A 27887-nucleotide genomic window follows, 5' to 3' on the forward strand; every position below is an offset into this window, starting at 1 on the left:
TTATTTGGTGGTGTCACCATCGATGGAGTCGACAGTGAAGTCTGCCGTTTGGCCGCCGGCCTCACAATCAGCCTTGATGTCGGCGCTAACCAGCGAGCCGATGGAGCGGCAGGTCAGGCTGGAGTCGTGTCCGGCGGTGATGCCGCTGGGTGAGAAGGCTGCAGGGACGAGACAGACAGAGTCCTGCTCAGAGATCCTCTGATTTTACCGATGCGCTGTGTGAGCATGAAGCTGTTCCCACACATTGTTATTCACAGGGTAACAGATGCCTTCACGGTGAAACACAGTTTACTACGATGCCGAGACATAAACTTAGAGAATCTTTTGCTGCTGTTATTTTATTTGACCCTTTCCTTTAATTTAGTTTGTTATTCTAAACCATCAACCTTTCATTTTGCTGAGATATGATAAAGTAACCGGTTCAGCACATCTGTAGCCTCAAACCTGCTGAGCAGCTTCCAAACTTTTTTATTTAGCCAATAATTAGATGTTATCAACGCTCCGTCTTTGAGTCCACAGTCTTAATCTTCTAAATGTAGAATTCATAGAGGAAAGAACAAAGTAGCTAGCCTGGTTCAGTCCAAAGTGACACTGATCATCTAATTCATAAAAAAACATCAACGATCCACATTAAGACAACATGCTGCTGCAGGACTTCTGTCTGATGTCTTCGATGTTACCTCCACACCACAGAAGACCATTTATTTAAAGTTCCAATATGCTGAACCCGAGTCTCTTCTGAAGCGAGCAAAGTTCTTGCTTTTCTTCCACTGCGTAACGTGCAGTCTTTGGTTAAAGAGAAGGAGTCCAACCTGAGTCCATACAGGTTGATTTGACCTTAATATAGAGATGTGAGCTATTTGTTGGTTCGGTTCTACTTTTGGTTTTGGAGTCTGCTGCTCCAGTGTGACTGAATTTACATCCACTGTTGCACATCTCCAACCCTGACGAGATGACATTAAATCACTTACTCACGTGGTTATTGTTAAATTACATTACATACATGATACAGATTTACACTGATGATGACCTAAATGACCTGAAATGCTATAATCATACTGCAAATTTGTTTGTCAGAATAAAAAAGCTTTGGCTACATGAGGTCAGCCTATTAAACAGCCAGGGCTATTAAAATCTATCCCAGGCTAAAATACCTCCACATATTTCAACTATCTTTAAACTACAAATCTTTCTCTCAGATACTCTTCAAAGTCATTAAAAAGATAAATTCATATTGCCTCATGTAGAGCAGAGCGCACATAAAATAAACACGTCTCCACACGCTGAGACAGACAGAACAGAAGAGTCTACTCAGAACAAACGCTCCTCTCTGTGGATATAAAGATGACTGTACTGTGACGTGACTCTGAGCAAAGCTGTGGATTTACAGCAAATTGAATCAGTGAGCAAAAACAGCAGACAGGGGCCTCGAAACAGCAGCATTATATCTTTTACTGTTAACATATGAGTAATGTGCACCCAGCTGCTTTAACACCACAGCTACAGCACACAATACCAACACCCGGTGGACATTTGGCTGCTTTGTTTCTGCAGTCATTCACTTTCTTTGACATCGTATTACATTTATCTGCAAAGACCGTCATTTAGTTTTGGGATTTAGGATGGTTGGTTGATTTACTGATTGGCTATTTCAGTACATGTTTGAGTCTGTGAAATGTGTTATATCTAAAGGTTTCGAGGAGATTTGCTCCAAACAAAAAAGAAAATGGTGGACCTGGACACAAATACGTCTAAACTTGCATGTTAGAGGCTAAAAGACATAAAAAAAACTGTGTAACACACAGCTTTATGAAGATCTCTAAATCACCTAATTAGTTTAATTCTATTCCACGGTGAGTGCAATCTTATATGATGAATAATAAATGAGAAATAGATCAATAATTTAATGTGCATAAATAGTTTCAGTGATGACTTTTCAGGTTATAAACTACTCCTTCTCAGGTGATGCAAACACATAGCTGTGTGGATATTATATAACATTTCTGCACATAGATCATAGGAGAAGTGGAACACTGGAGGATACAAGCAGCCGTACAACACAGCCTGAAAATGGCAAAAGTGTGATTTAAGGCAGAGGTCTGAGAGGCCTTGCATCAATCAGTTGATCTGCAGGAATTTCAGCAAAAACTTTTTTGGGAAAAAAAAGTCAGTTTCTTAAATTTGATTATTTTAAAATCATTATTTAAATCCATGGGACAAAACTAAATATGCTGAACTCATTACTGTATTCGTCTAATCAAGAAAATATTCAGCAGATCAGTCACTGATGTTGCTCAATCTACTGTTTTTCCTTTTGAAAAACAGCAGAAAAATGTAGAAATGTCAAAGAAAACTATTCAAAAGGTGTGTTATCTTACAGAATAGTCAAAAAATGTAATCTTTATCTTTACAGAACACCTCTGTCAGGTGACATGTGTGAAACTCATTCAAATGTAGCTGCATTTTAAAGATCTGCCTCCCTCTCTTCTCCTCAGCAGTGATGGGAAGGAAAAGAGGAGTAATTTTTCTCCTCATTAACTTCCTGATTGGTTTCGGACTCCAATTTCTGCCCGTCTGCAGTTTGTCACCAGTTCTGAACTGACAGCCCAATCGTTAATACTAATGTTTGTGTAGCTAAGTGCACCGTGCTCTTTTTTCATCCCTCAGCGGTCTACTTGTACAGCAATAACAGCCGGTGGGTGTGGAGGGCAGCTGTGAATTAGCCCGCTCACTGTTAATTCCCTGTCTGTTCATCAGCAGGAAATCTACGATGTAATTAAAGGCCGAAAGCAGCCGAACGTGTTAGCTTCAGTGGCGATGTTAAATCATGACACACTGTGGTACACATGTTCTCTGCTGCATCCGACTGTCCTCTGCTCCGCTGTTTAATACAGATTAATGTCAGGCAGCCGAAACAGCAGAAATCCTCAAACTCAATTAGGTGTCAAGCACCTGTTGCTGACACTCAGACTAATTAACATATTACTGTCATCATCAGCTGACTGTTACTGGTATCGTACTGCATGTAAATTTACCGCCAGCCATCACGGCCTCCTACGGATCAGCTCCGATAACTTGGACGATGCTCTGACGGGTGAGAACACGGTGAAAACAGTAAACATAGTATCTGCCGAGTATCATGTGTTGGCATGCTGATGGTACTGTGTGGTTCAAAGCAGCCTTGTTTGATTCACTGATCAGCTGAACAAATTCCCATCACTATTTACAGGAGCAGGCGGTGATGTCATCCAACTGCTTCTTCAGTTAGAGAATAATTGGTGTGTTAACATAAATTATCTTCTCCTCTGTTGACTGTATGGCTTGGTTCTCCACCCACACTCCACTGCAGGTGGTGCATCCAAGCGCTGTTTGAATTCTGCCATTAAAATGAAGAAGGAAAACCTGAATGTAGATTCTCTTTGACCCCCTCAATCACCTCAGTTCGAGCAATAAATCACATGCACGTCCATCTGACTCTCAAGCGAGTCTGATTCATAGACTGTAAATGAATGACGGAGTCACTGTGACGTCACCTGCTGGAAGTCTAGAGTTACAGCGATGAGTTGTCACCATGAGCTGAGTACATCTATTTATTAGGGGTGGGACCATACACTTTAAAAAAAAAAAAACTACCATGACCAATGACTGGACCAACAGACTTTTATTTAATGAGTTGCATGTGCATTCTGAAATGTTTTATTCTAACTCTTTACATGCATGATGTAAGCATGAGCTTTTAATTCTTCCATAAATTGAAACTAAATTGCAGCGGTGTACGGCATTATTTTCATACAATGCTTGCATATTGTCCGTGTCTTATCAGTCACTCTACTGCCATTTATCATTTCCACCAGGTACCTAAAATGCTGCCAAACAAACGATTTGAAAGTGGCGGGGGCATCTTCAATGGTAATACGATGTGATTCTGGCAGCAAGTGCTGCTTCCCCTCCGTCTCCTCCTCTTCTTCTTTTCCTTCTCTTTCTTTAGCTTCTGGCAGGCTAGATGTAGCAAAGGCACATTACTGCCCCCACAGGTCACAAATAGAAGTTCGAATAGCTAACAAATCTCGCAAGACTGGATTTTTAACGCAACAAGAAATATCGTTGAGTTTAATCTTGCGAGATCTCGTCACACCCCTACTATTTATTTAATTAGTTTTAGAAGGACCAGCAGCACACTGATCAGATGGAGCGAATAAAGCTAACGAGATCGCAATGCCCAATGAAAGACTTGATCGGTGAGTTGTTTTTTTTAAATAAGCGGGTAATGTTTTGGAGTCAAGTGGCCATCAGTGGTTTTGATTTCAGAGGCATAAAGGCTGGTGTGCTTTTTTCTGAGCGTCAGGACTTTTTTAAATTAGTTCCAAATGAAGAGAGAGTGCTTATGTGATCGCTGTGTCATCACGGTTGTTTTCTTTTTGTTTTGTTTTGTTTTGTTTTAGCAATGGACTATGACCCTCAGTCTGTCTAGCAGGTGACGGGAGACTGAGGAGACTCTGATCGTCCCCATGAAAGTTGTGAAAAGAACTGTTCCTTCATAAACCTAAAAATAGACTCTTCTAATAGCAGCTCTTACACAAGGTTGTGATTTTCACTGAACTGATGTCTCAGAAAGACTCAAACATTCCCCTGTTTACCACTCAAAACATTCGGGGCAAATAGGCTCAAGATAGTACACCACGAAGGCTACGATTGCATCTACTGGTGAAAATGATTCATAGGAATATTTCTGTTTACTTATTAGGTTTTCTAAAAAAAACTGTACAACAGACTCAATGAGCTGACATCATAAATATATCAGTCAATCATCACATCATCTGAAATAATCACAAAAATGTAATTGCTATTTATGAAGGACCAACACATGAGTACATGCTGAATGCGGTATCACATGAAAGCCAAACACATCTCTGATAATAACTCACATCACAAGTCTAACGTGAGATGTAACAGCCTAAACTGTCACGAGTCTCCATTATTCAACTTCAGAATGCAGCATCTAACAAGACAGACTTTACCTGCTGGTGATGTTGAGAGAGTTTATTCTCCTACGTGAACTTTTGCCCTTTTTTCAGTCACTCAGCACTCTATATAAGATTTCCAAACTATTAAACAGTCTTTGTGTGGAATAACAAAAGGAAGCTTTTTTAACCTCCCACTTGTCCTGTTAGGAGGAGGAAGGAGGGTGTGAATGAAGGTGCAATCATTTCTGCTGCTGCCAAAGAGGGGAACAAAAGCCCAGATGTGAGTGGAGATGGTAATTCAGTCTGATCCAGCGAGGATAAGCTCGCTCTGTGGGTTTCATACTCTACACTCATCCCCCGTACACAAGGGTCATGGGGGTAGATAACGCTTAAGTAAACACTCACACACAAAGTGCGCACGCACAAGAGTCTGCCTTCAGCTGTACTTACAGTGAGTTTTCATGACTACTTTAAAGGAACAAGTTCTGAATTAAGAGGAGAGACTATTTGCTGTGATAAAAACATTTCACACTGTTACAGCAGATGTTATTATTCCTGAACGTAAAAAAAAAAAGATTTTAGTAACAATGTGAAAGTGTTTCATGCACAAGCTGCAAGATACCTGAAACAATCACCTGCCTGAACGTGTCCAGGGCCAGCAGCACTTAGTGGGACTATTATCACGAGAGCAAAAAAATTCAATCTTAAGAATGAAGAGTTGCCTGTCACATGACAAGGTTGTCCTGGAATTAAATGTCTGCCATTAAAATGATACGAGCTGTGTCTAAAAAACATTGGCCCTGGCCAGTTTGAGAGGGTCCCATGTGTGTCCGGCACATGAGGACGACCCTTGTAGAGATGGACGCTCCTCTCTGGGAACATTATGGGTGTCTGGCTGCTCATCATCAGACCAGACCAGCAGCAGGACTTAATGGCCCAGAAAACTCAGTCAAAGAGCAGGCAGGCAGGCTTTAAAGACTGAGCACTGAACAGCGGAGGCTTATGTCACTCAGCTGATGTTGACAACTCAGACCTTCACCCCCCAAACTGAATTCACTGATCTACTCTGACTTTTTGTTAGAACTCCTAATGCTACAAAGTTTAATATGATGAAGCTACAGCACAAAAATAACAGCATATTACAGATTCAATGACATGTAGTCATTGAATCTGCAACCTTATCGTATATAATTATGTTTAGAACCAAACATTTTGGCCCGATAAATTTATGACGCTCAGTGGCAAGGACACCTCGAGTCCAGAGAGCACCGTGTTTTATACTCGTCTACAAGAGTCAGCTCTCAGCCTCGCTCCCTGACACAAACTACTCCCTCAAACCGAGAACGCTGTGACCGCCGACTACTGCAGGTAACAAACTCAGCACTCATAAGTACCTCAAAGTACTGGTGTAGTGTTTGTTTCAGAACGTGCACAGCCGACACTCCAAACAAACTTAGGATACGTGAGGTAGCCATCATAAACATCACGTGTTCATGATGCATAATTAATCACCTGCTCCTCCTCTTCTTTGTTCTTTGTGTGTTGTTTTTCTGAATGGAGGTTGATGCAGTCGCATCTGCTGACTATGATCTATGACTATTTATCTATGATTCAGTTGCAACTAGCAAATATTATAGGTAAAATTAAAAAGATACTTTGATAATTGGCATTTTAATTGGCAAATAGAGCGAGTTAAAAAGTTATTTCACTGGTTAAGTAAAATTCAGACATTCTAGTGGTGGTAAAAGTAAAATCATCATCTGGCTCCCATGAATGAGGTGCTATGCAGAGTCAAACCAAACCTAATATTCAAATGACTTATTCTGTACATAATCTCCGCAGTAATATCTTCTGCCCTTACCTGCGGACATAAAGCGCTACTGAGGTTTACTTCTATTTTGCAGTTTAAAGAACACTTCAAGTCAATCATTTTACGAGCTTCACATCTAACTTCCTTGCATGTCCAATAAGAAAGTTCTAAAATACTGGTATTTTCCGAGCACGATCGAACTGCCTCACCGAGGATTAAACAGCAACTCACATTGTTGACAAATACAGAGAAATAAAAGCTAATGGAGACACAGGCGATTTAAAAGAATGTCATATGGCTTCAGAAGTGCAGAAGGCTGGTCAGGTCTCATTCTGTGGAAGAGGCGGACTCAGCTCATAAGGTAGTAACAGAAAAGGTGACGTGTGCATAACATCAGGGTATAAAAGCCCATTCTGCAGACAGCAGACTAAGAAACCACACTGCTCGTATTCATGAGCAGGTTTCAACATCTTAACAGATATACATCCGCTCCCACTGAGGTTTAATAAAACCAAACCGCTGCAATCTTTCTTTTTAATCGATGAGCTAAGATCTCCCCGTCTGTCTGCGCTTAACTGTGACCACAACTCTGACAATAACGCTGGACGCTACGCCTGAGCTACGACTAATTTTAAGCCACATCAAACACCTTAATCAACTAACTAAACAGAGTCAATAAAAGCTTTTGTGCTGTCACGAATAACGACTATTCTTTCTATTGTGTGCAGTTAAATCTCCCATATATTTCTCACCCTCATCTCCCAAATTAAGCCACTGAGAAATTGTTCAAAGGGATGCAGTCTCTGTTGCGGCCATTATGGGAGGTCAGAAAACACTTAAATGCTCATTATTGGTTTGCAATAGAGCTGATGTGAGTGGAGGACCAACAGAAGCTGACAGAAGGCATCAAGTGTTGAGGTCAAAGGCTAATTAAGCAGAGAGGACCCTTTGCTCCTGCATTGTTAACCAATCTGTCCCCAGTGAAGATGACTGCCAGAGAGGCGTGAAACAGCCATCGTCCACATGCTGAATCTCCATTTCGGCTACTGTGCCCCATCAGCTCACAAAATGGCATGTCAGTCTATCGCTGGGCTACCTGACGCGATCCATCGAAGAAGAGTTATGGATATGCAATAATGAGCTGAGGCCTCGGATCAATATTTGCGTGAGTTTTCTATCATTAAATTTTAAACATGAGATTCACTGAGCAGACAGGGTAAGAAAAATGCCAAAGTAAAGGACACAGGAAGAGGGAAATATATTGCTATGGAAAGGAGGACGCCTCTCGCTTGTGCTAAAACTGCCAAATGTGTTTATCCAAGTCGTTCAGCTGTTTCAGGGAGCTGCCAAAGCAACATCATTCGTCAGTCCAACCTGAGCTGCTGCTGCCGCCGCTCAAAGCAATGAAACGAAAGTGACTGGAAGAGCATGATTAGGTAGGAAGACACTGTAACTGACACAGAGAATAATAACTTTGCTATATTCAGTGTACAAAGAGGCTATTTATATGACGATTGAATTTAGATACAAGCCTATATTCCAAAAAAAATTTGAAAACTGATATTCTTTCCCTCCCTCGTTTGAGGGTCAGATGGAAAATAAGCAAATACCACATTAAAGATGAATTATTTATTAAAACAGCTGTTTATGTCTACACTATTTGAAATGGCATTTTAAACTAACAAAATATTTAAATGGCACAACAATGCATCTGGATCAAAGAGAACAAAGCCCTTCTTCCTCTTTGATAAAGACTTTATGATATTTTTTGCTCATCAGAATAAGACGACCAGGCTGCAGAAGGCGTCAGTTCTGCATAATCTTTACCATAGCCTTAAAAAAACTCAAGACATGATGAGATCAGCCTGCAAAACTATGACTTAAGAGTTTTCAACTGAAAGTTAACCAAATGTGTTGCACAGAAATGAAAAACCAGACATGTTCTGTCCATTTTAGTGACAGTAGTGCAAAGTGCTTTCAGTTAATGTACCATGCTTGGAAACCTTTTTTTTTTTTTTCAAAAATGACACTGATTGTGTTTTAAAATCCAATACAGCCAGACTCAGCTGAGCTCAGGAGGGAAGGAGGTTAAAGTCAGCAGGTTTCATTTCCTTTGAAGTCACTCAGAGCAGAACAGTGTGAGAGTGTGTTGGCATGTGTGTGTAAGCCAGAAAGAGAAATAGAGAGTGAGGATAAGAGGACATAAACTACACAGCCCTGGCCATTTAATGTCTCCACAGCCCCAGGCCTGTGTTAATGGTGGTGTTGTACAACACATTACTGCAGTGCTTGTGCCCTGAGCAGACAATTACACTGGTATTTAACCCATCCACAGCCCCGGAGGCCCTCAGGGCACTTAGCAGCACAACAAGGTGGAGAAGACAATCTGACAGGTCACACATGACTTTTTCCTCTGTTGAGAGACACAACCAGCAACACATACAACGGGGCCCCTTGGGGACCCATAGGGTTGATTTCTCCATGGCTGATTTTTAGTTACAGTTTGTTTCAAATTACTTTAACACAGATTCATTGTTAGAAAAACTGAAGGAAATTTAGATATTTACACGGGTCGGGTGGCCTACAATTTAGAGAGGAGCTATATCTCATCAGTGTGTTAAATGTGTGTCGATCACGAAACTTTAGATGAACTAAAATCTCAGTTTACCTTTCAGATTTAAGGGCCTTCCACACTAAGGACAGAAACTATAAACATAGAATTTTAAAAACAACTATAAAAAGATGGTGGCAAACAACTTAATTAGGATTATTTTCAGAGTGATTTGATGAACAATGAAGAAAAAGCTCATAGCCGCAGCTTCATTCCTGCGCTTCACAGTTTTCTTATCAAAATGAATGCTTTTCATAGTAAAAATAGATCAAAAATAAAATAACGTAACTAACTTTATGAATGGGAGTTCTGACTGCACCCTTCATGTGAGCTAACTGCTGGTGTTGGGAAGTCACTCAGTCACGTTTATCCCCCATGGTCTCAGCGCTGAATAGAACATAGCTCTCTTACAGAGTGGGAGATCTGTTTAACCACTCTCTAGTCTCTAGTTTTCTTTCTTTCACATCAAAACAGTCGATAAACAGTTTAGGTTAAAACCGGCGTTTATTTGGCGGAAATGTTAGATTAAGAGATCAGATCAGATTTATTGTCATGCATATACACAAAATTTGTCCTCCGCTTTTAACCCTTCCAGGCTGGCACCTGTTGACACACATGCACAGAGACAGATACACTGGAGCGGCGCCCGGGGTACGGTGCCTTGCTCAAGGGCACCTCGGCCATGACAAGGAGGTGGACTGACGCTGTGTCAGTTTCACCAATCTTTTTGAGTGGCGAGAGTCCTGCGTCCTGAGACCACTGCGCCGTGGATTATCGAATCATTTTAAATAATCCAACCAGTCGTTGCCCAGGTGACAATCCTGCAGGACAGAAAGTGACTGTTCTCTGAAGTGAGTGATGTTCCGAGCATGTCAGCGACCTCAGAAATGAACTCTGGCTGCTACATGACATGAAACAGCCTTTCATTTTGAAAAGGTCACCTCTTGGCTGCAAGGTGCCGATTTGTTTCAGGTTTAATAAATCCAAAAGAGTGAGAGGCCTTTGTGACGTCTCCAAAATGAGTGCAGCCCCGGTGTGTGCGCAGATACATTCTGTATGAGTGTGACAGAGTGTGTGGGTGTGAAGTAATCTGATCCGAAAGCAGGTAAAACCCATTTTATACACGAAACAAAGAAACTTACTGACGGCAATCTCTTGCCGTTTTTTTCAGGCTTATTTTTCAGTGGCGCCGCAGAACCTGAAACGACCGACTTTATACGCAGTAACTCACTTTGGTGTACAGTAGAGTATAGATTGAAGCAAGAAAAATCAATAGAATATCATCTAGAAAGATAGTAATGGATTTCTAACTTAATGGGCTCACACAGGTCTATCGATTAGCAGGATTAACATCTGCAATACCTCAACAATCTGATTTGCATTTAAATTACTGTACGCTCCGTGCTGACACCAATATAACAAAACAGACAAATGTATAGCCACCACAGCGGCGCTCAGTTATGAGGACTGACTTTAGAATTAATCTGGTTCAAAAGAAAAAAACAAAAAGCCGAGAAAGTTGCTGTGCTGACAGCTTACAAACTTTCAACAGTTGTAAATTTAGAAGTCTAGACAAGGACAAAAAGGAAAGAACAGCACAGACACTGACAGACTTTGCTTGAAGAAGTCGCTTGTAAGGCTGAAACCGCCATAACTCTTCTGAGCCTCCTCGGTTGGGTCCTGGTGAGGAAGGGAGGCAGGTATTTGTGGAGAAACAGTGTGAGTGTCTCTGAGAGTGTACATATGGAGTGGGGAGAGGGGGGCAGAGTGAGGTGAGATGTTGAGAGGGCAGGGAGGCGGGGAGGGAGTTTGATGGACTGCACTGTCACCTCCCGCCCAGCGATTTACAGCGGCGGGGCTGCTGACGAGCGTGGGGCAGTAAACAGGCCGGCCGGGGGCGTATTTCACAGGGAGCTGGCTTTTATGAAGAACACCAGGACGGCTCTACCCACAGCTCCGCCCGGACCGCCGTGACGGATGGAGAAAGACGCATGACAAGCTTCATCATTGTTTGTAAATCTTAACTGTTCCCGCTCACTAACTCCAGAAGGCAATTTTGCGGAGACAGCGGGGCCTGCGAAGGGGGAGGGCGAAGAGCGAGGAGGAAGAAGAGGAGGAGGAGAAGGCGAGGAGGGGAGGGGAAAGGACAGCGTGGCACTCTTGAAGGTTATTTGGATCTTTGTATTTGGCCAAATGATTAGCCTTATCCAGGGAGGGAGATAAATCTGACAGGGTGCCGTTTGGCAGCCAGGTAGAAGGGGAGGGCAGGGAGGCTCACAGCTCACAGCTATTTCTTTTTCATGGGCTGAACCAGTCCATACAAACCAATTCACAAACCAGTTCACTCCATTACTTCAGCTGCTATGGGATGGTGAAAGCCAGTTCCTTAATGAATGGGCCTATTATTGGGAGGATCAATTGATTAATCATTTAAGATTCAGGAACTATTCATTTCTCATAAATACTCATAAATCATTTCCTTCAAAAATATCCAAACTAAGTTGTTGTAGCTTCTCAATTACGAATGCTAGCAGCTTTTCTTCTTTGATAGTAAACTGAAATTAAGACCATTTAAAGAGGTATTATATTCTTTTATAGACAATTTTAGTTTCACATGTAGTAAATTAAACAGTCAATCAAGAAACCCAATTCAAGGTCAACCAATAATTTAAATAATTCTCCGTTTTAGTCCCCAAAAGTGGAGATGCACCCATGGCAATATTTAAAGGGAAAAAATCCCATTCTGACCTGATGACTGGGATACAGTCCAATTTAGATTTGATCTCTTTGAACTACTTTTGTTTTAATTGAAAGTAATAAAAACAAAAATCATTACGAGACATTTCTCAATGTCCAAAAAAAGGTTTAAAGGTCCTCAACTTTGTTCTCTGTTTCCACTCGTCTCAAAATATAAATGCACGTCAGAAAACTGACATATAAGGTAATAAAAGAGGCCAATGCACCAAGGTACCTTTAGGCTGTTGCCAACAAATGTGGGTTCAGTGCAAAACTTTAATTAGTCATTTGTTACGTTTTTCCTCCACAAACAAACGTGTCTCCACCTGTCATCAGATAGTATGCTTATTCTTTTTATTTATTATATTTCCAGCTAAGATAAATGCCCATAAATTGCCAGCTTTGGGTCTTCTTTACTCACAGTGAAAAACTTTCAGAGTGAAGACATGCATGTCTGTGGCTGCATCACTATGTGCACGATGTGTTCACTAACAGAGGAAAAAATGAAAAAACATTGGATTTCTCTGAAAAGCCTACCCAAAAGCTGTGTGTTAGGCGCAGAGTGTTGTTGTGTCTCTGGCAGGGTGAGACACACCACAATCAGACACTGATGCTGTTTATATAGACGTTTATATATCAAACCTCCAATTCTGCCTTGAAAGCACGCACTGAGACAGCACCATGCCACCTCCATTTGGTCTGTGCAAATGAGCAAAGCTAAAAACAGATGCATAAAAAGGGCGTCCTCTTAGCGGTTTTACGGGATAATATCAATATAAGTCTACTGGTCAGTCAGCAGTAATTCTGCAGCTACGGTACGTTAAGTAGAAAGCTAATGAACACAAAACAGCATATTTTCTGACAAAATATCAAGGCCAAAGTCTAACATACATTCATACTAATCTACACATAACACCTAAAGTTCTAAAAGTGTTCCAGAAACAACCGAATATAAAAACAAGGCAGGCATTTTCAAACTTTGGAAGATATGACACACTCCCACACGCTGTATCTGGCAGCGGACGTACAGAGTAAATATCAAGTGTTTGGACGAACTCTTTGAAAATATAAAAACTCAAGCCTAAAGGCAAAATGTTTCACATGAAAGCAGTTTATATTCTATACTTGTACGTTTAATAAAATCATTGCTTTTCCTCTAAAGAAAGGCATTCATTTCTATCCCTCTGTGCTTCCAAACAATTATATCATCACACAAACAAGCTTTAATGAGGTAAATTAGACTATCCAAAAAACTGATTCCTTCAATAAAACTTTGATTCGAGTTGAGAGGATTTATGTCAAAAATATTCATCACTCAGGAGTGTTACAGAGACTGTGTTATTCTTTATCACTGTAAAGAAAGCCGGTCATTTTTTCCATTATAATTCAAACCTAGGTAGATGTTGCACTGCATGCTGGGATGAGAGCTCTATCTCATGAGGAGCAGTCCCGGTACGCATGACTGTTCCTGTTGTTGCTTGGTTTGCTGTTGGGCAAAATGGTCGAATGCAGCGCAAAAAGCTTTTATCCAAAGCGACTTACATATGAGGATATAACATTACAGCTAACAATAGCAAAAGTAACTTCCTGGGAGGAACTGGATCTGTGCTGACTCTGATGCTCACATTCCTGCATACTGTAAACTAAATGCACTTTGTGTGAGCTGAAGCTACAAATCTCCAGAAGCTCACGAACAGCTCTGCAGCAGCTGGGTGCAAAAGCTGCAAATTAGCAAAGCAGAACTGAGCACCTCTCTTAGGCTCATCTAGAGAAATTAAACCGATCTGTGTGTTTATTTAATGGAGTCATAGGCGCCGTGTTTCATCTGTCTCTATATATTGATTAAAAAAAAAAAAGAAATATGCAATTGCTTTTTGTTTAGTCTTTTACTTGCAGTGGGCAGATACGTTCAGGTCGATACGGTCGTCAATAAAAATCAGTTTGATTAATGAATGCAGTAACATATTTAACTTGTGTAAATAAACTTGTGGCTTTCTCCTAAGAGGTCAAAAATAAGGGGGAAAAAAGGGTGCTAAGCCACAGATTTAGGTCATTTGTTTCTGTGGAGCTCGAGCCTGAGTTGACACCAAATGTGGGACCACCCGCTGAGAGTGTTGTTATCTTGTAATGGAGCGTGGCGATTCACCACAGGGGGCTGACGCGGGACCCCCACAGGCGAGGGACAGGTGAAAGTCATAAACAAACACAGGTACAAGGAGAGGTGTGGGGGTCTTCAGGCTTAAGATGCTGGTAGTGTGAGTGTCTCTTTCTCTAAAAGAAGGATATTGATGTTGTGCTATTGATGCTCCTCCCCTCTGTCCTTTCAACGCAGTCCTTCACACAATGCAATGCAACACAAGAACAGAGCCACAGAAGGAGTGGAGCTCCGTGGGTAAAATAAGACATAAGACTCATGTTCTAAGTATTTTTAAATACATACACCACTATTCAGGAAAATAAGAATATAAGTTGAACAAAAACATGTTAGAATTTCTTTCTTGCACTTAACTGAAAACACTATTGACATCGGACAGAGATGTTTTATTTTCGGCTTCATACAAGTGATAAATGTCTGTCTCAGGTCATATAAAAGTGGGTGTAAAACGTGCATTTCTTCAGTCAGTAGCACTGACTCTGATAGAACATATAACTGCAGCTGGGGCAGAGGACAGTAACTCCAGTGTGGATTTTGCTGGTGACAATAAACAAATTATGAAAGGCCTCATCTTCTTACCATCAGCACACAAGAATGTGCTAACACCACAGTTTCATACAGCCTCACAATGCCAATTTTAAGGAGCAAAATATTCACAAACCAGTTTGCTACTAATCAACAAGACACAGCCCAACTCCCCTGACTCCCGTCAGCATTCAGACGAGTGATGCAGACAGATTGATGTGAAACTATGTGAATACAGGATCTTATTTTAAACTATGTTCAAACTTAACACATTTTAACACTGATTTATTTGTGATATCTGAGTCGATATAATCGGCATACCCAAATATCAATCAGGATCCATCTACAGGATGAGAAACAAAAGATTAGTAGCAATGACTCGCTATCAGATCAAATCTGGCTGGTGTCATCATAAAGCTGACTTTGTCTGAGATGGCTGACAACATCCATGTGAAAAAGTTGTAGTCATTTGATTGCACTGCTATTTTTGATTCGCGTTTAGAGGTTGTTAATCAGAAGAGGTAATAGGAAGTGTCACCTATCTTTAAATATACCTGACGTCCTAAATAACCTGCTAACCTGAGTATGACTAACAAATCTCTTTGATTTCAATAAATTCTTGACTGAAATTATGAAAGATATGAGAACATTAGTCTCTGGAGAAGGCAATCCATCAGTTTCCTGAGCCTTTTTGAATAAGATGTATTGTAATGTATGTAATCAAAGCAAATAGACTTCAGTTGACAGAAGTGCCATTTATAGCTTAAAAAACCCTTAAACACAAAACATAGATTCCACACTGAGCAAGAAATAAACGCTCCGGAAAATCAAACTACCAATAACTTCAGTTTGGTTCAACAGCCCTTCATCTCACTGCATTTATAGGGCACCGTGTGCAAACATGGCAGGGGATGGCAGATAGCCTGTTGCTACTCCACTGGCTGCCTGCGCTGTGCAGGCTGTGTCTCACTGGCCGTCTGGTTGTTGATGTGGAAACAGCTGTGCTGCTTGAGGCAAAAACAATTAGCCTGCATTCTGTTTCTTCATTTAAACAGCAAACTATTAAAAAAAAAAACTACCAAATGAATGCAATCACAATTTAAATCAACTTCAAGCACTGTATCTTAAAAATTCAAGCACTTTTCAAACCTTGAAAACACCATATAAACATTAAGGAATTTTCAAGGATTTTCCAGCCTTGATGTCCATTAGGGGGAATGGAAACAATGTGAATCTCGTCGTGTGTGGCAAATGTGAAAATGATGTGCCTCACCAGATGGTTCTGGTCTGAGCCAGTAAACAATAAACAACCCAGATGACATAATATCCCAGATATTCCCAGAGAGTGCAGTAATTCCCGAAGAACAGCTCCCTTAAATTTCATCTTGTGGATATCCACTGCAGCTGTTGTTTTTAACTCTGACGTTTGTTTAGTCCAACTCCCTCTACTGAATTACAACCGCACACCGATACTCAGTACACCAGGAAATAAGAGGATCCCAAATCTCCTGTACAGGTGATTGGTTAGGGTACGAGGTTATAGTAGTTCTGAGACTAGTTATCAAATGTCACACATATGGTAAAGGTCAATAAAGAAAACACCAAGGTCCTTGATAACCTGGAATCTCCTGCTTTCATCTTTATTATCACTAAATGCCCTAAAGTTTAATTTTTTTCTCTTTGGAGTGAAAAGAGGAAGGTTAGTGTAAGCAGCGACTTCATTATGGTTATACAAAGATATCATCGAGCAACAAGCTTTTTACACTTAATTAACACGATTTCAACCAAATCTGTGACACGCATTCTAAAAAATGTCAACATTTCTTCTTGAACTCATGTTGAGCATAAAGAAAATGTCATACAGAGCTTTCATATCACACAGAAACGCAAATTAACTGCAACCTGTGAGCGGCAGACTCTGTCACTAATACTGCTAAACAAATGTTGAAAAGCGAGAAGAACGCTCACAGACGAAGCTCTGTTTAAAAACGTCTCATTCCATGTGAATTGTCACTTTAACAGGCATGCCAATCAGCCCCCAAGCCTTCTCTTTTTTCTGCCACTCTCATTGTGCACTAACGTGCAATCTTTACAAAGTTCCAGAAAGATTTCACTGCACTATTAAGCAATACACACCATCTGATTTACCCACATTCACTGAAAGTAAGAAAGGCATAAAATCCAGGCAATTATCGTCAGCAGCTACGCTGTGCTGAGATTATCATCTGAGATCTGGAAAGTAAAGTGCCAGAAATCTGGTGCTGCAGAGATCAGAGATCAAACGTGATGAAAAGAAGCAGAGCTGCACTGTTAGTTGTTTACAGATTCAAAAACAGTTATGTAATAGCCAATATATGTGTTTATCTTCTTCTCTTTAATCACTCTGAGGGAGACACATTCAAATATTTTAATGAATTTCGTTCATCGTTCAGACAGGATGACAATGAGGTGACTATCACCATCCAACACAGTAACTTTGAATCTCACAGTTTAAATTCCCAGTTTTGACAGTAATGAAACACCTGAGTCAGACCTACCTCTGAAGTACTGCAACTGCACTCAAGTATGAAGTAAAAAGTATAATAAAAGTAAAAATGAAATTTTATGACACTCTTGATTTGAGTGCAATCCTCCCTTCAATGTACTGTTGATAAATTCTGGGTAAAACTTTATGGGGCCTGAGAAGTGTGTGTTTTGAGTGTTTTTGTGACACTCACAGGCAGCCATGGTCTCGGGGCAGCTGTTGTTATCGTCCAGGTTAAACAAGGGTGGCACACAGGTGGTGGAGCCCAGGCCCTGAGTCAGGTAGGTGGCTCCTGGATAATAGGAATGCATGCGGTACTGAGAGGACATGTTGTGGCTAGAAAGGCGGGCATCACCATGGGGCATCTGTGTCATAAAAACACATAAAACCAAAGGAGAAAAAAAGCATGTCAGGTCTGTAAAGTGGCAGTAACAAAACTAGGGAATAAAACTTCTCTTCCTCGACCAGCAGTCGGAATATTCAGAAAATAGTCAATAGACTTTTATAATAGATATTTTAGAGGTTTTCCACATCTCTTCGATTCAGCACACTCATGTAACACACACACATGAGCCCCTCCCGTCCATCAAATCACACCAACGGATTTACCAAATTTTGTGACATTTCCAGAGCCTTTAACCATGGTTAAGAAAATAAAAATAATGTTTTGAATAAATGACTTTCTGTGTCACAAAAAATGCTGTAAAACGAATCCTCGCAGAACAAATGAAGAAACAAACAAAACAAAAACATTCTTACTACAAGTGCTGGTAAAAAAGGTCTTTGCTACCTCCATGATACCCATTCATTTTCTACCCCCAAAAGAAGCTAGCAACACGACAGCAGCCCAATTATTCACAGAACATCCTTGCACAGTGATACGTATCCTCGTGCTGAAGTAACATTTTTTAATACCGAACCGACGCTGTTCCTCAGGCTGTGCAGTCCTTCCAATCCTTCACCTGAAATTCCCAGCCAACACATTAACAACTTAAACTGAGAGGGAATTTAAGTGTTTGACTTCACAGATATGTGGCTTGTTCCAAAAAAATGAACTGCAACAGAGACAGAGATGTCTTTTTCCAGTCCTCTGAAAACTTTAAAACGAGCTGTCTACTCAGCAGCAAGGCCGCCTCGCTGAGGGTTTTCAATTTCATTTTTATGGAATTTGATTTCTGTCAGCCTGTAATATGTCACCCGTATTGTCCACACCATCAGTTCGGCGACAGCTTTATAAACTGTTATTTAAGCTACACTCAGCTCTTGTATTAGGCTGTGAAAAATACAATAGAGATTGGGCTGGAGTCTTGAAAGTGCACTAAGCTCAGGGTTCCCAGGACACATATAGCAGCAAACAAAACTGTCCCAGTAAAAGTTGCTCACTAAAGGAAGGATATTTCTTGCTCACTGACAATTTTCACACCCAGTGGTCATAAACAAATCCACATACAAAACCTTGCTCAGACTGTTAATGTAAAATAAATGGTTTATAAACCTCTGCCAGTGTTCATCTTTTTAATGAGGTGAATAACCGAATTTAACTGCACTTATGATTTCATCAAAAGCTATATGATGCATAGAAAATATGCAATTTAAACACGTGGTTTGGTCACCAAATCAAGCAGCACATGGTGAAGTCATATAGCAGAAGCAGAGTGCTTACGCAGCTTTAACTGAGTCCAGGTAGTTATTCAGGTCCTGGTCTTTGTGCATCTGCCTAAGAGTATAACTGTGCTGTGTATTCATCCAAAAGCAAAGGCAAAGAAGTGAGAGTATAACATGCAATTTAATAAAAATACATCAATATTAAGCACATTTCCCATCGGCGGGGGCAAAGTGGCTCCCCATGGTGTAGTCGTAATTACCGCTATGCTGTGAAACATTGCAACAATAGGAGATGGCATTTGATGATCCTACCGACTGGGGTGGAACACAGTAACTGATAAGACTTGTGTTTCTGAGACAAATGATTCAGTATTTTGGATTGGACAGCAGGGGTCAGACCTACACAGCAGGATTTCAAGTGAGCAGTCAACCCTGTAGAACAGCAAAATGGATCCATCGTGTTTCTTTGTGCCGGTGGGTTGCTCCTTTCACTTTCACAGCCTCCATGTGTAATGCTGTAAATAAACACGTCTTTCAAACTTCTGTCGGGCCTGTGCTCACCCCTGCAGTTCAGGGTGCAGCACATTGTTTCCAGCTGGGTGTCATGCTTATATGACTGCTGATGGGTGCTGACGATGATAAACCCATGGGACCGCAGTGGAGTCGTGTGATGTGGTAATAAAGACAAAAGCCACATATAAGTGTAAGTTAGTTATTTTTTTAGTAATCGATGAGACTAATCTTTTTTTACCTTCATCTTAACAAGGCACAAAACAGCTCTTTGCCTTTGCCACTGAAATAGATCCTAAACAGGGATTTTGCACTGGCCACTCTTTGGTTCTCGCAATCATAGATGAGCTGTTGGCGGCTTGATGAAAATAAAAATCTCAAAGTCCCATTTCATTCTACATTTACTGGCACTGAACATTTACAGGCAAGCAAATTTCAGTGAAAGATTTTGGCAAAGGTAATTCATTTGTGGTCAGGAGGTTTAACTCCTTGGAGTTTCCTACAACTCTGTCTTTTTGCAACTATGGAACAACTTAGAAGAGAGACAGATGTGCACTGCAGTTTACTGAAGATATATGCTTCTACAGTACCTTCAATAAACTCTTAGCATGTTGACTCCTGGGGGGCCCTCCTTACCGCCCTGACAGGGCCTGTTCCTCTTATCTGGCACCATCTCCTGTCTGGAAGCTCTACACCACCCTTATATTATCATCATCCACCTGCATGACAGCCAAGCACCACTGAGTGTACAGCCGAGAAGAGCAGGAGGTAGATGGCTTTACACTGATAACGACCACATTGTTTCCTCTGGGGTTGCATGTTATGAAGGGATTATCTCCAGAGTTATAGATCACTATATAATGACAACTGCTAACGCTGGATTAGCTCAATGATTTAGAGGAAATGCACATTGCACTGGACTTCTTGCTGAGGAGAGTTGACTTGTAACACAATTTCAGCGAAGTTGACCAAAGAAAATGACACAAATATAACACACACGACATGCATGTGATAAGAAGCATAATTACAAAAAGTTAAAAAGCATTTTATGCAAAACAAATAAAGCAAGATGTTACAACGACACGATGAGAAATGACTTCCACCTTCAGATGCTAACTTAATGCAAAGTCAGTGTTTTTCTGCAAATATGGAGACAAAATCTAAACTATGACTCAAGGATAATCACTTCAGTTTGGCATACTAAAACTGAAATATAGTCCATTAAACTGTGAATGTTTAGGACAGGTAAAGGAGACACAGGGAACAAAAGGGAAAAGGGTCTTTTAAACAATAGTAGCATGAACATTTCTCCTACACATGTAAAAAAGATTTATGTTTTATCTTGTTTTATTTTTCTTGTTACAAACTGTGTGTGTCGTGCTGAAATGCATCGTCAAATAAATAGCTTTTCATTCAAAACATTTTTTTAAAAAGTGGTTCCTGAATCTGAAGAACCGTAGCACGTAGCCCTCTCAACCTGACAACTTCCCTAAAACAACCATAAATCACAAAAGAGGATGGCTAAATTATGCTAAAGAGTGCTAACTGATTAGCATTAATGCGCTCACTTTCTTCCTCAAGCACTGAGGCATAGCGGTTTGTTTTTCTGCCGACAGACAATACCATTAACCTTTGCAATTCAGCCTCTGCTGTGCGCCTGCAGGTTGGCGGAGGCAGTGACCCCAAAACTAGATGTTGCCACTGAGGGGAGGTAGAGGGGGAGCAGGGGTGGACAAATGTTCTTCATAAAACACAAACCACATCATCAGATCACTGGTGAGTTACAGATCTAATCTGCTTCATGCATAAGCTCATCTCCTTTGACACAATAGATACATTTAAGCATAAACTAGTGTGACTATAAAGATGGGTGAATGAGTGACCAAGTGTGTGTGTGTGTGTGTGACATTTGCATAAACATGTATCTATCTGTAATGAAAAAGAGGTGACACAGGTCATATCCTTGGTAAAGTCTGTGATTTATGACATGAAGAAACGTTCAAGTTAATCATCAGTCTTTCTACTATCACACTAATCAAGCGGTAGACTAAACACAACTCATCAGTAGCTATTTCAACTGTTTAAGTCACGAATTTTCTCTGCACCATATTTTTATCTAAAATATGTCACTATCAGCTCTGGGAACTACAGTAAAATTTGACCGATAAGTGTTTATCAAAGGCCGATGCTGATTGTTTGGAGAAAAGGTAGACGGATGTACAGTCATGTGAAAAAGAAAATGAACCCTCTTTCAATTCTAAGGTTTTACATCTCATTCATAAAAATAATGTGTTCCTTACCAGGTGATTAAAATTAGCTAAATACAACAACCTCAGATGAAAAACAACACATGACATATTAGACTGTGTCATCATTTAATCAACAAAACTAAGCAAGAGTGTAGAAGCAAGGTGTGAACAACTAAGTAAGCCCCACGGTATAACAGCTTGTAAAACCACCTTCATCAACAATAACTTGAAGTAAATGTTTTCTGATGTTATTAGTTTCTCACATCATTGTGGAGGACTTTTGACCCACTCTTCTATACAGTGTTCCTTCAGCTCATTGAGGTTTGCAGCATTTGTTTATGCTCGGCTCTCTTAAGGTCCCACCACAGCATTTCCATCAGGTTGAGGTCTGGACTTTGACTGGACCATTGCAACATCACTGCAGGAGTTCACGGTGGACTCAATGACTGCAAGGTGTCCAGGTCCTGTGGCTGCAAAACAAGCCCAAATCATCAGCCCTCCACCACCGTGCTTGACAGCTGGTATGAGGTGTTTGTGCTGATATGCTGTGTTTGGTTTTCTCCAAACGTGCTGCTGTGCATTATGACCAAACATCTCCACACTGGTCTCATCTGTTCCAGAGATTGTGTGGCTTGTTCAGATGTAACTACACAAACCTAAGCTGTGCTGCCATGTTCTTTTTAGAAAGAAGAGGCTTTCTGCTGCAACCCTTCCAAAAAAGCCATACTTGTTCAGTATTTTTCTAATTGTGCTGTTATGAACTTTAACATTTAACATGCTAACTGAGGCCTGCAGAGTCTGAGCTGTAGCTCTTGGGTTATTTGCAGTTTCTCTGAGCATGGCACAGTCTGACCTTGAGGTGAACTTGCTATGACGTCCACTCCTGGGAAGATGGACAACTGTATTGAATGTTTTCCTCAAGTGAATAATCTCTCTAAGTGTAGAATGGTGAACACTAAATTGTTTGCTAATGGACTGTGTTGTTATTCATTGGAGATTGTAATTCATTTTCAAACGGTAATCAACGACATATTTCCAGACCAGCCTGGAAATAGAAAAGAAAGGCTGGTTGCAATGCATATGCTACTACATTTTTAAATTATTTATCAACTTTGAAATATTGTCAGTAGCCAGTTCTGTGAAATTATATAGACTGACAATTCTCAAATGCGACATATCACAAATCAAACAGCAAATAATCATCACCACTTCTGACAAAATCTGAGGCTTTTTGTGGGGAATCACTTTCAACCGAAAGTCTCCGTTTGTCATTTGAGCTGCTTACGCTCAAATCTGGGAGATTAAAATCTTACTGAAACACTCAGAAAGCCACAGAAATGATAATGGTGAGATAACATTTACAGATAAGTGGTTGTTGAGTCAACTTTGAAAAGGAACCAGTTATGTGGCGAAATAAAGGTAACAGGGCATGTTGCTTTAGATTAGTAGGAAAATCTAGTTAGGTCTGCTTTTAAGTGAGTTTGTTAACATTTCAAGGTATTTTCAGGAACTTTGTACATTATGTGAAGCATTACATAATACTGTCAGGAAAGTTAGAAGAAGGTTGGTGAAAAGCTGTATTTTTTCTATATATCTATGTTCTTAATATTTTTGTCCCATAATGGCTGAAATAAGGCATCAGAGACTTTCTTACCATTAAAGTTATGCATTTTCCCTTAAAGTGTTTCTATTACAAACTGACCCACAATAGTTTAACCATCGTTACAGGTCAAGTTTGAGGAAACAGAACAATATTACAATGTTTAGAAATTGCAATTTCCCCACTGAGCTCACCCAACAGAATCCTGTTCCAGGATCATATGTTTCCTCAACATATATCAAAGACAGTAAAACACATACCATTAACTATTTGTATGAGTTTTATTGAAAAACAGCTGAGGGGTATGTTACCTGGTACTGCTGGTAGTTGTAAAGGTTGCCATAGTAGGTGGGGTAGCGTGACGGCTGGTAGAAATTGTAATACGAGGTTTCCAGCAGCAGGTCGGACGATCCTTCAGTATGAGCCCTGGCAGCAGCTGATGGGCTGGATGACGGTGCCGAGCGGCTTCCTGGAAATAAGACCCGAAGAATGGACGGATGATAAGACAAACAGGGGCTCAGAGGTTAAAGCTTGGGGCACCTTATCAGGACTTTCAGAAAATTTGGAAGGTGAAGCGCAGGCTAGATTTATGCAAAAAATTTTGTTTTGATACAAGTTAAGCAAACAATCATCTGCTTTCAAATGTATGCATCCGACAGCAGCTATCATTTATGTTTTTTTTATGGTTTTTTTCAGAGTCTAAAGAGCAACATCATTGTTTTTGGTTTAATATAAGATGCAGTTGGATCAGTTGGAAAACTGCAGGATTTTCTGGTCATTCTGTCCAAACAAATATCAAACTACTGCCAACAGCACCACCTGCAGGAGTCAAACATGCAGACAGGACAGGATCGTTCTATCAGGATGAAAAGTACAACATAATTACTCGCTATCTGTTGTACTTTTCTTATCAGCAAGGCCACATTCTTCTCAGGCAGACCCTGATCTTTTGGTCTTGCACAATGAAGACACTGTGCACCAGTGAAGCCAAATATAATGACATTTGTTGTCCCTGTTCTACAGCAAGTCTTGTCATCACCGTATCAAAGAGTGCTCGACTCCTTTTTCCACCACAGTCCACTCTCTCTGCAGCCAAGATAAAGAGGCTGAAATCTGAGCATGAGCAGCCTTGACCTTCATCATATCGTAACTCCATATACCGTGTTCCCTGCAGGAACAAATTCAAGGATAGCATTTGAATTTGCTGCCATCAAATAGTTATTCAGATTCATTCTAAATATTTATTCTAAATATTTTTGAAAACCCACAAAATGGAAATGCGAATAAGAGTTCAACTTTCCTTCAACTGGTTTTATTAAATTACTTTAATCTATGGGATTATCTGGGACATTATGTCATATCTGGGAAGACACCTGACAGTCACCTGAGTTTATTTTTCGTCAACTCAGACCAGAAGCAGCCGATGAGATGCAAGGCCCATTTCCACTGATGGGTATCGAGTCTTGTTTCAAACAGCCGAAAACCACCTTAAGCTTGCAGATGTACGTTTTTGCACATTAGCCAAAGATTACCTTTTAATTTTACTGTTTCCATAAACTTTTCCTTACTCACGTCCTCTAAACACCAGTTGAAAACAATCAATGGAAATCAATCCATTTATGGTGATACTGATCAGGGTCAAACAGCTGAAAGCGTGTTGTTCTCTGTACATGAAGTGAGTTTAATAAAGCAATCAGTCTGAGTCTGGTGTTAACTATGACTTCATTATAAAGTCATAATCCACTCGTATTAGGGTTTAACGAACCAATTCAGCAGGTGGGATAGTTTTTGACATGTCTGCTGATCCATTTTGGATTAATTGAGAAGCACTTTTTAAAAAAGTGAATAAAATCTTAGATCACAGTGCAAAAAAACCCAGTAAAAATCAGTTGTGATGTCATCTAAGCACCTGTTTATATCTTGTAAGTTCAGTTTTGTCAAAACAAGCGTGCTGGAACCAGGTGTGTTTGTCACTTTGCTTTAAAAAAAAAAAAAACCTTAATCAGTTCAATACTTCAGTACCTGCGGATCATATCCTGTTGGTCTGAATTAATCAGCCGTAACTGTTTCAGGATCGCAGTTAACTGTGATATATATTACACATTTGCTAGTTTTCGATAGTTTTGCGTACAGTTATTCTTTAAAGCCAGTCTTCCGTGATTTAAAAGGAATCTGCTAATATTTTAAATGTTTTATATCAAATTTAATAAAAAATGAATCAATAAAATGCATTAAATCTAAACAGTTTAAGTGCTACTGTCAAATCTTCCAATATCAGCTGACCACCACTTAGAGGCCAAACACATCTTTAATGCTTTGAATTGGAGGAATAATATCATGTATGGCTCTCTTCAGGCTCTCTTCAAATATTTCTGCCTCCTCTCCAAATCTTTTGATAGAATTTTTGTGGCTGTGTTTTACCTGCCACAGCTAAAGAAGAGCTGGAGATGCCGTTCGGTGTGTTGGATCGTCCCTCCACAGAGAACAGGCAGTCTGCTCCAGCTTCGTTCTTCACCATCACCTCAGGACCAGACAACGCCACAGGACTACAAATCCCAAGCTCCTCCTCCTGAGCCTGCTGCCTCCTCAAAGCAACCTGAAAGGGAGGAGGAGAGGTTTAATAAGAAACTGTATGGCACAGAAAGAAAAAAAAAATCTGGACACAGGATTTTTGTGACATCTATCTATCTAGTTTCTAATGTACATTTGATTCGTTCATTAACCTGCTAACCACTTTAAGGTATGAAGTGGGAAGATATCGCTGAAAAACATTGCTACTGTATATCTGCACTTCAAAGATAAAGCTTATCAACCACTTCTATCAGCTATTTTATTGTCAGTAGTTAAAAATAGGTTATTTGAGCCACCTGTAAACCAAAAAAAAATCCAAGAATATTCTGATACCAATGAATTATCTGATTATATTGTTTTTAATCTGTTTCATAATAAACATAAATTATAAACAATACATGTTGAACACTGAACAATATAAGCAATGTGTCGAGTTAGCAACGGGCTGTTGAAAACTGTGATGGGTGCTGGCATTTATTTTCAGCAGTTTAGCAGTTTTTCAATGCATTTACAAGAGTGGATCATTATTCAAGCTCCAGTGCAGTAAGAAACCTTGACCTATGCATTGAAAGTTGAATCTATTTCAATCTGTTTACACGACGGAGGACAAATAAAACAGGTACAAAAGTGCAACATTCTGGTAAGGCATAGATTAGATGTTATAGAGGAGGAGGTATTATACCAGATTATGAGTCAGTTACTCAAGACACAAATGATCCACATAAGTCAGCCGTGGTTGGATGTTCCATTTTGGTTTGCCGGTGAATTTGTTTCTTGCTTTTTAGACCATGCAAAAGCCTCATTATATCATATATTTGAAGATAAACTGGATTCTTCGCTAAATTGTCTTTTATGTGTAGAAACAGCACTTGCTCAACCCTTAAGAACTGCTTGAATGAGACAGTCAGTGTTCTATGGATCAAAAAACAACAGACAAACACAATCCTGGTTGAAAATGGTCAAATACTGAAAATGAGAGAACACTTTCATAGATTACCAGAAAGCCTGGCTCCTTGGAGGCAAAATATGAAAAAATAACAGCTGGCTGCAGGCTTTTGCGCAGTCCTACAACTTATCTTAGATTTCCATTAGGGATAATAAGATACTATCCATTTACGTATGAAGCTGTTTGCACATGCCAGTTTTAAAATGTGCAGTATATCAATAAGTGAGCTCAAAACATAGTCACCAATGAGCCTAAATCTAAAATGTATCTATTTACAACCCCCAAAATGTAACTTCAAAATAGAAATTAAGTTACAAACTAAATGTATGCAAAATGTGAACAGAAATTGAAGTGTTGCTTATCTATTTGTTGTAGGCTTATTGTTACTTTCCACATATAAGCTTTAGCAACTTTTAATGAATAACATTATTAGCTCGGTTATTTGAAATCTAGCTAATCGTTAGCTGGTGGAAACTTCGCTAGCTAAACTGAGATTTAAGTTTTGACTTCTTGGTTAGCACACATAAGAAAACGAGGGTAAACATGCTGTTAGTGCTTCAAAAAAATAATATATCCAATTATGAATAAATTTTCTCCACACAGTCTCTTCGGCTTTTCACGGGTCAGACGCAATTTGAGGTGACAGTTGGCGGAGATAACGGTTACCTGCGCCGCCATGACTCTCTGCCTCTCCGCTATCAGTTTACATTTGGGACACTGGCAGTCCCTCCAGTTGCAGAATCTTTTGTGGCCCTTCAGAGGAGACACGTAACCGTGGTTCCTGCAGCGGGAGCACTTGGGCATCCTGGGGGACTTCTGGCCTTTGGTCGGAGACAGGGGTCTGGTGCACTCTGGCACCTGCTTGCTCTGCTTGTCCTTGCTCATGGCTGCTGCTGATAACTGCAGGGCTCGGGAACGACTACTGTACGCTGAGAGTTTAGATACAGTTTGTCTGGTTATTTGGCTGCTTATGTTGTGTACTAGTGCCAGGCTGGGGTTATAAGGCCACAGCCCTCCCCGCTTTGCTGCCGCTGTGGATGTGAAAAAAAAGAAAGAAAAAAAAAAAAAACTCGAGACCTTC

At 40.2% G+C, this 27887-nt stretch overlaps 1 protein-coding gene across 1 annotated transcript; it reads right to left on the reverse strand.

Annotated features, from left to right (window-relative positions):
* Positions 1–27710, reverse strand: dmrt1 (doublesex and mab-3 related transcription factor 1). The gene is made up of 6 exons (XM_072387334.1): positions 27473–27710; positions 25711–25885; positions 23601–23758; positions 19243–19245; positions 17519–17690; positions 1–158 (listed from the first exon to the last, which is right to left on the reverse strand). The coding sequence occupies exons 1-6, from the start codon at positions 27689–27691 to the stop codon at positions 1–3; spliced, it is 885 nt and encodes a 294-aa protein (XP_072243435.1). The 5' UTR covers positions 27692–27710.
* Between the last annotated feature and the right edge of the window lie 177 nt (positions 27711–27887).

This window comes from Leuresthes tenuis, unplaced genomic scaffold (assembly GCF_036924035.1).
Source record: "Leuresthes tenuis unplaced genomic scaffold, fLeuTen1.0.hap1 SCAF_6, whole genome shotgun sequence".
Lineage (NCBI taxonomy): Eukaryota > Metazoa > Chordata > Actinopteri > Atheriniformes > Atherinopsidae > Leuresthes > Leuresthes tenuis.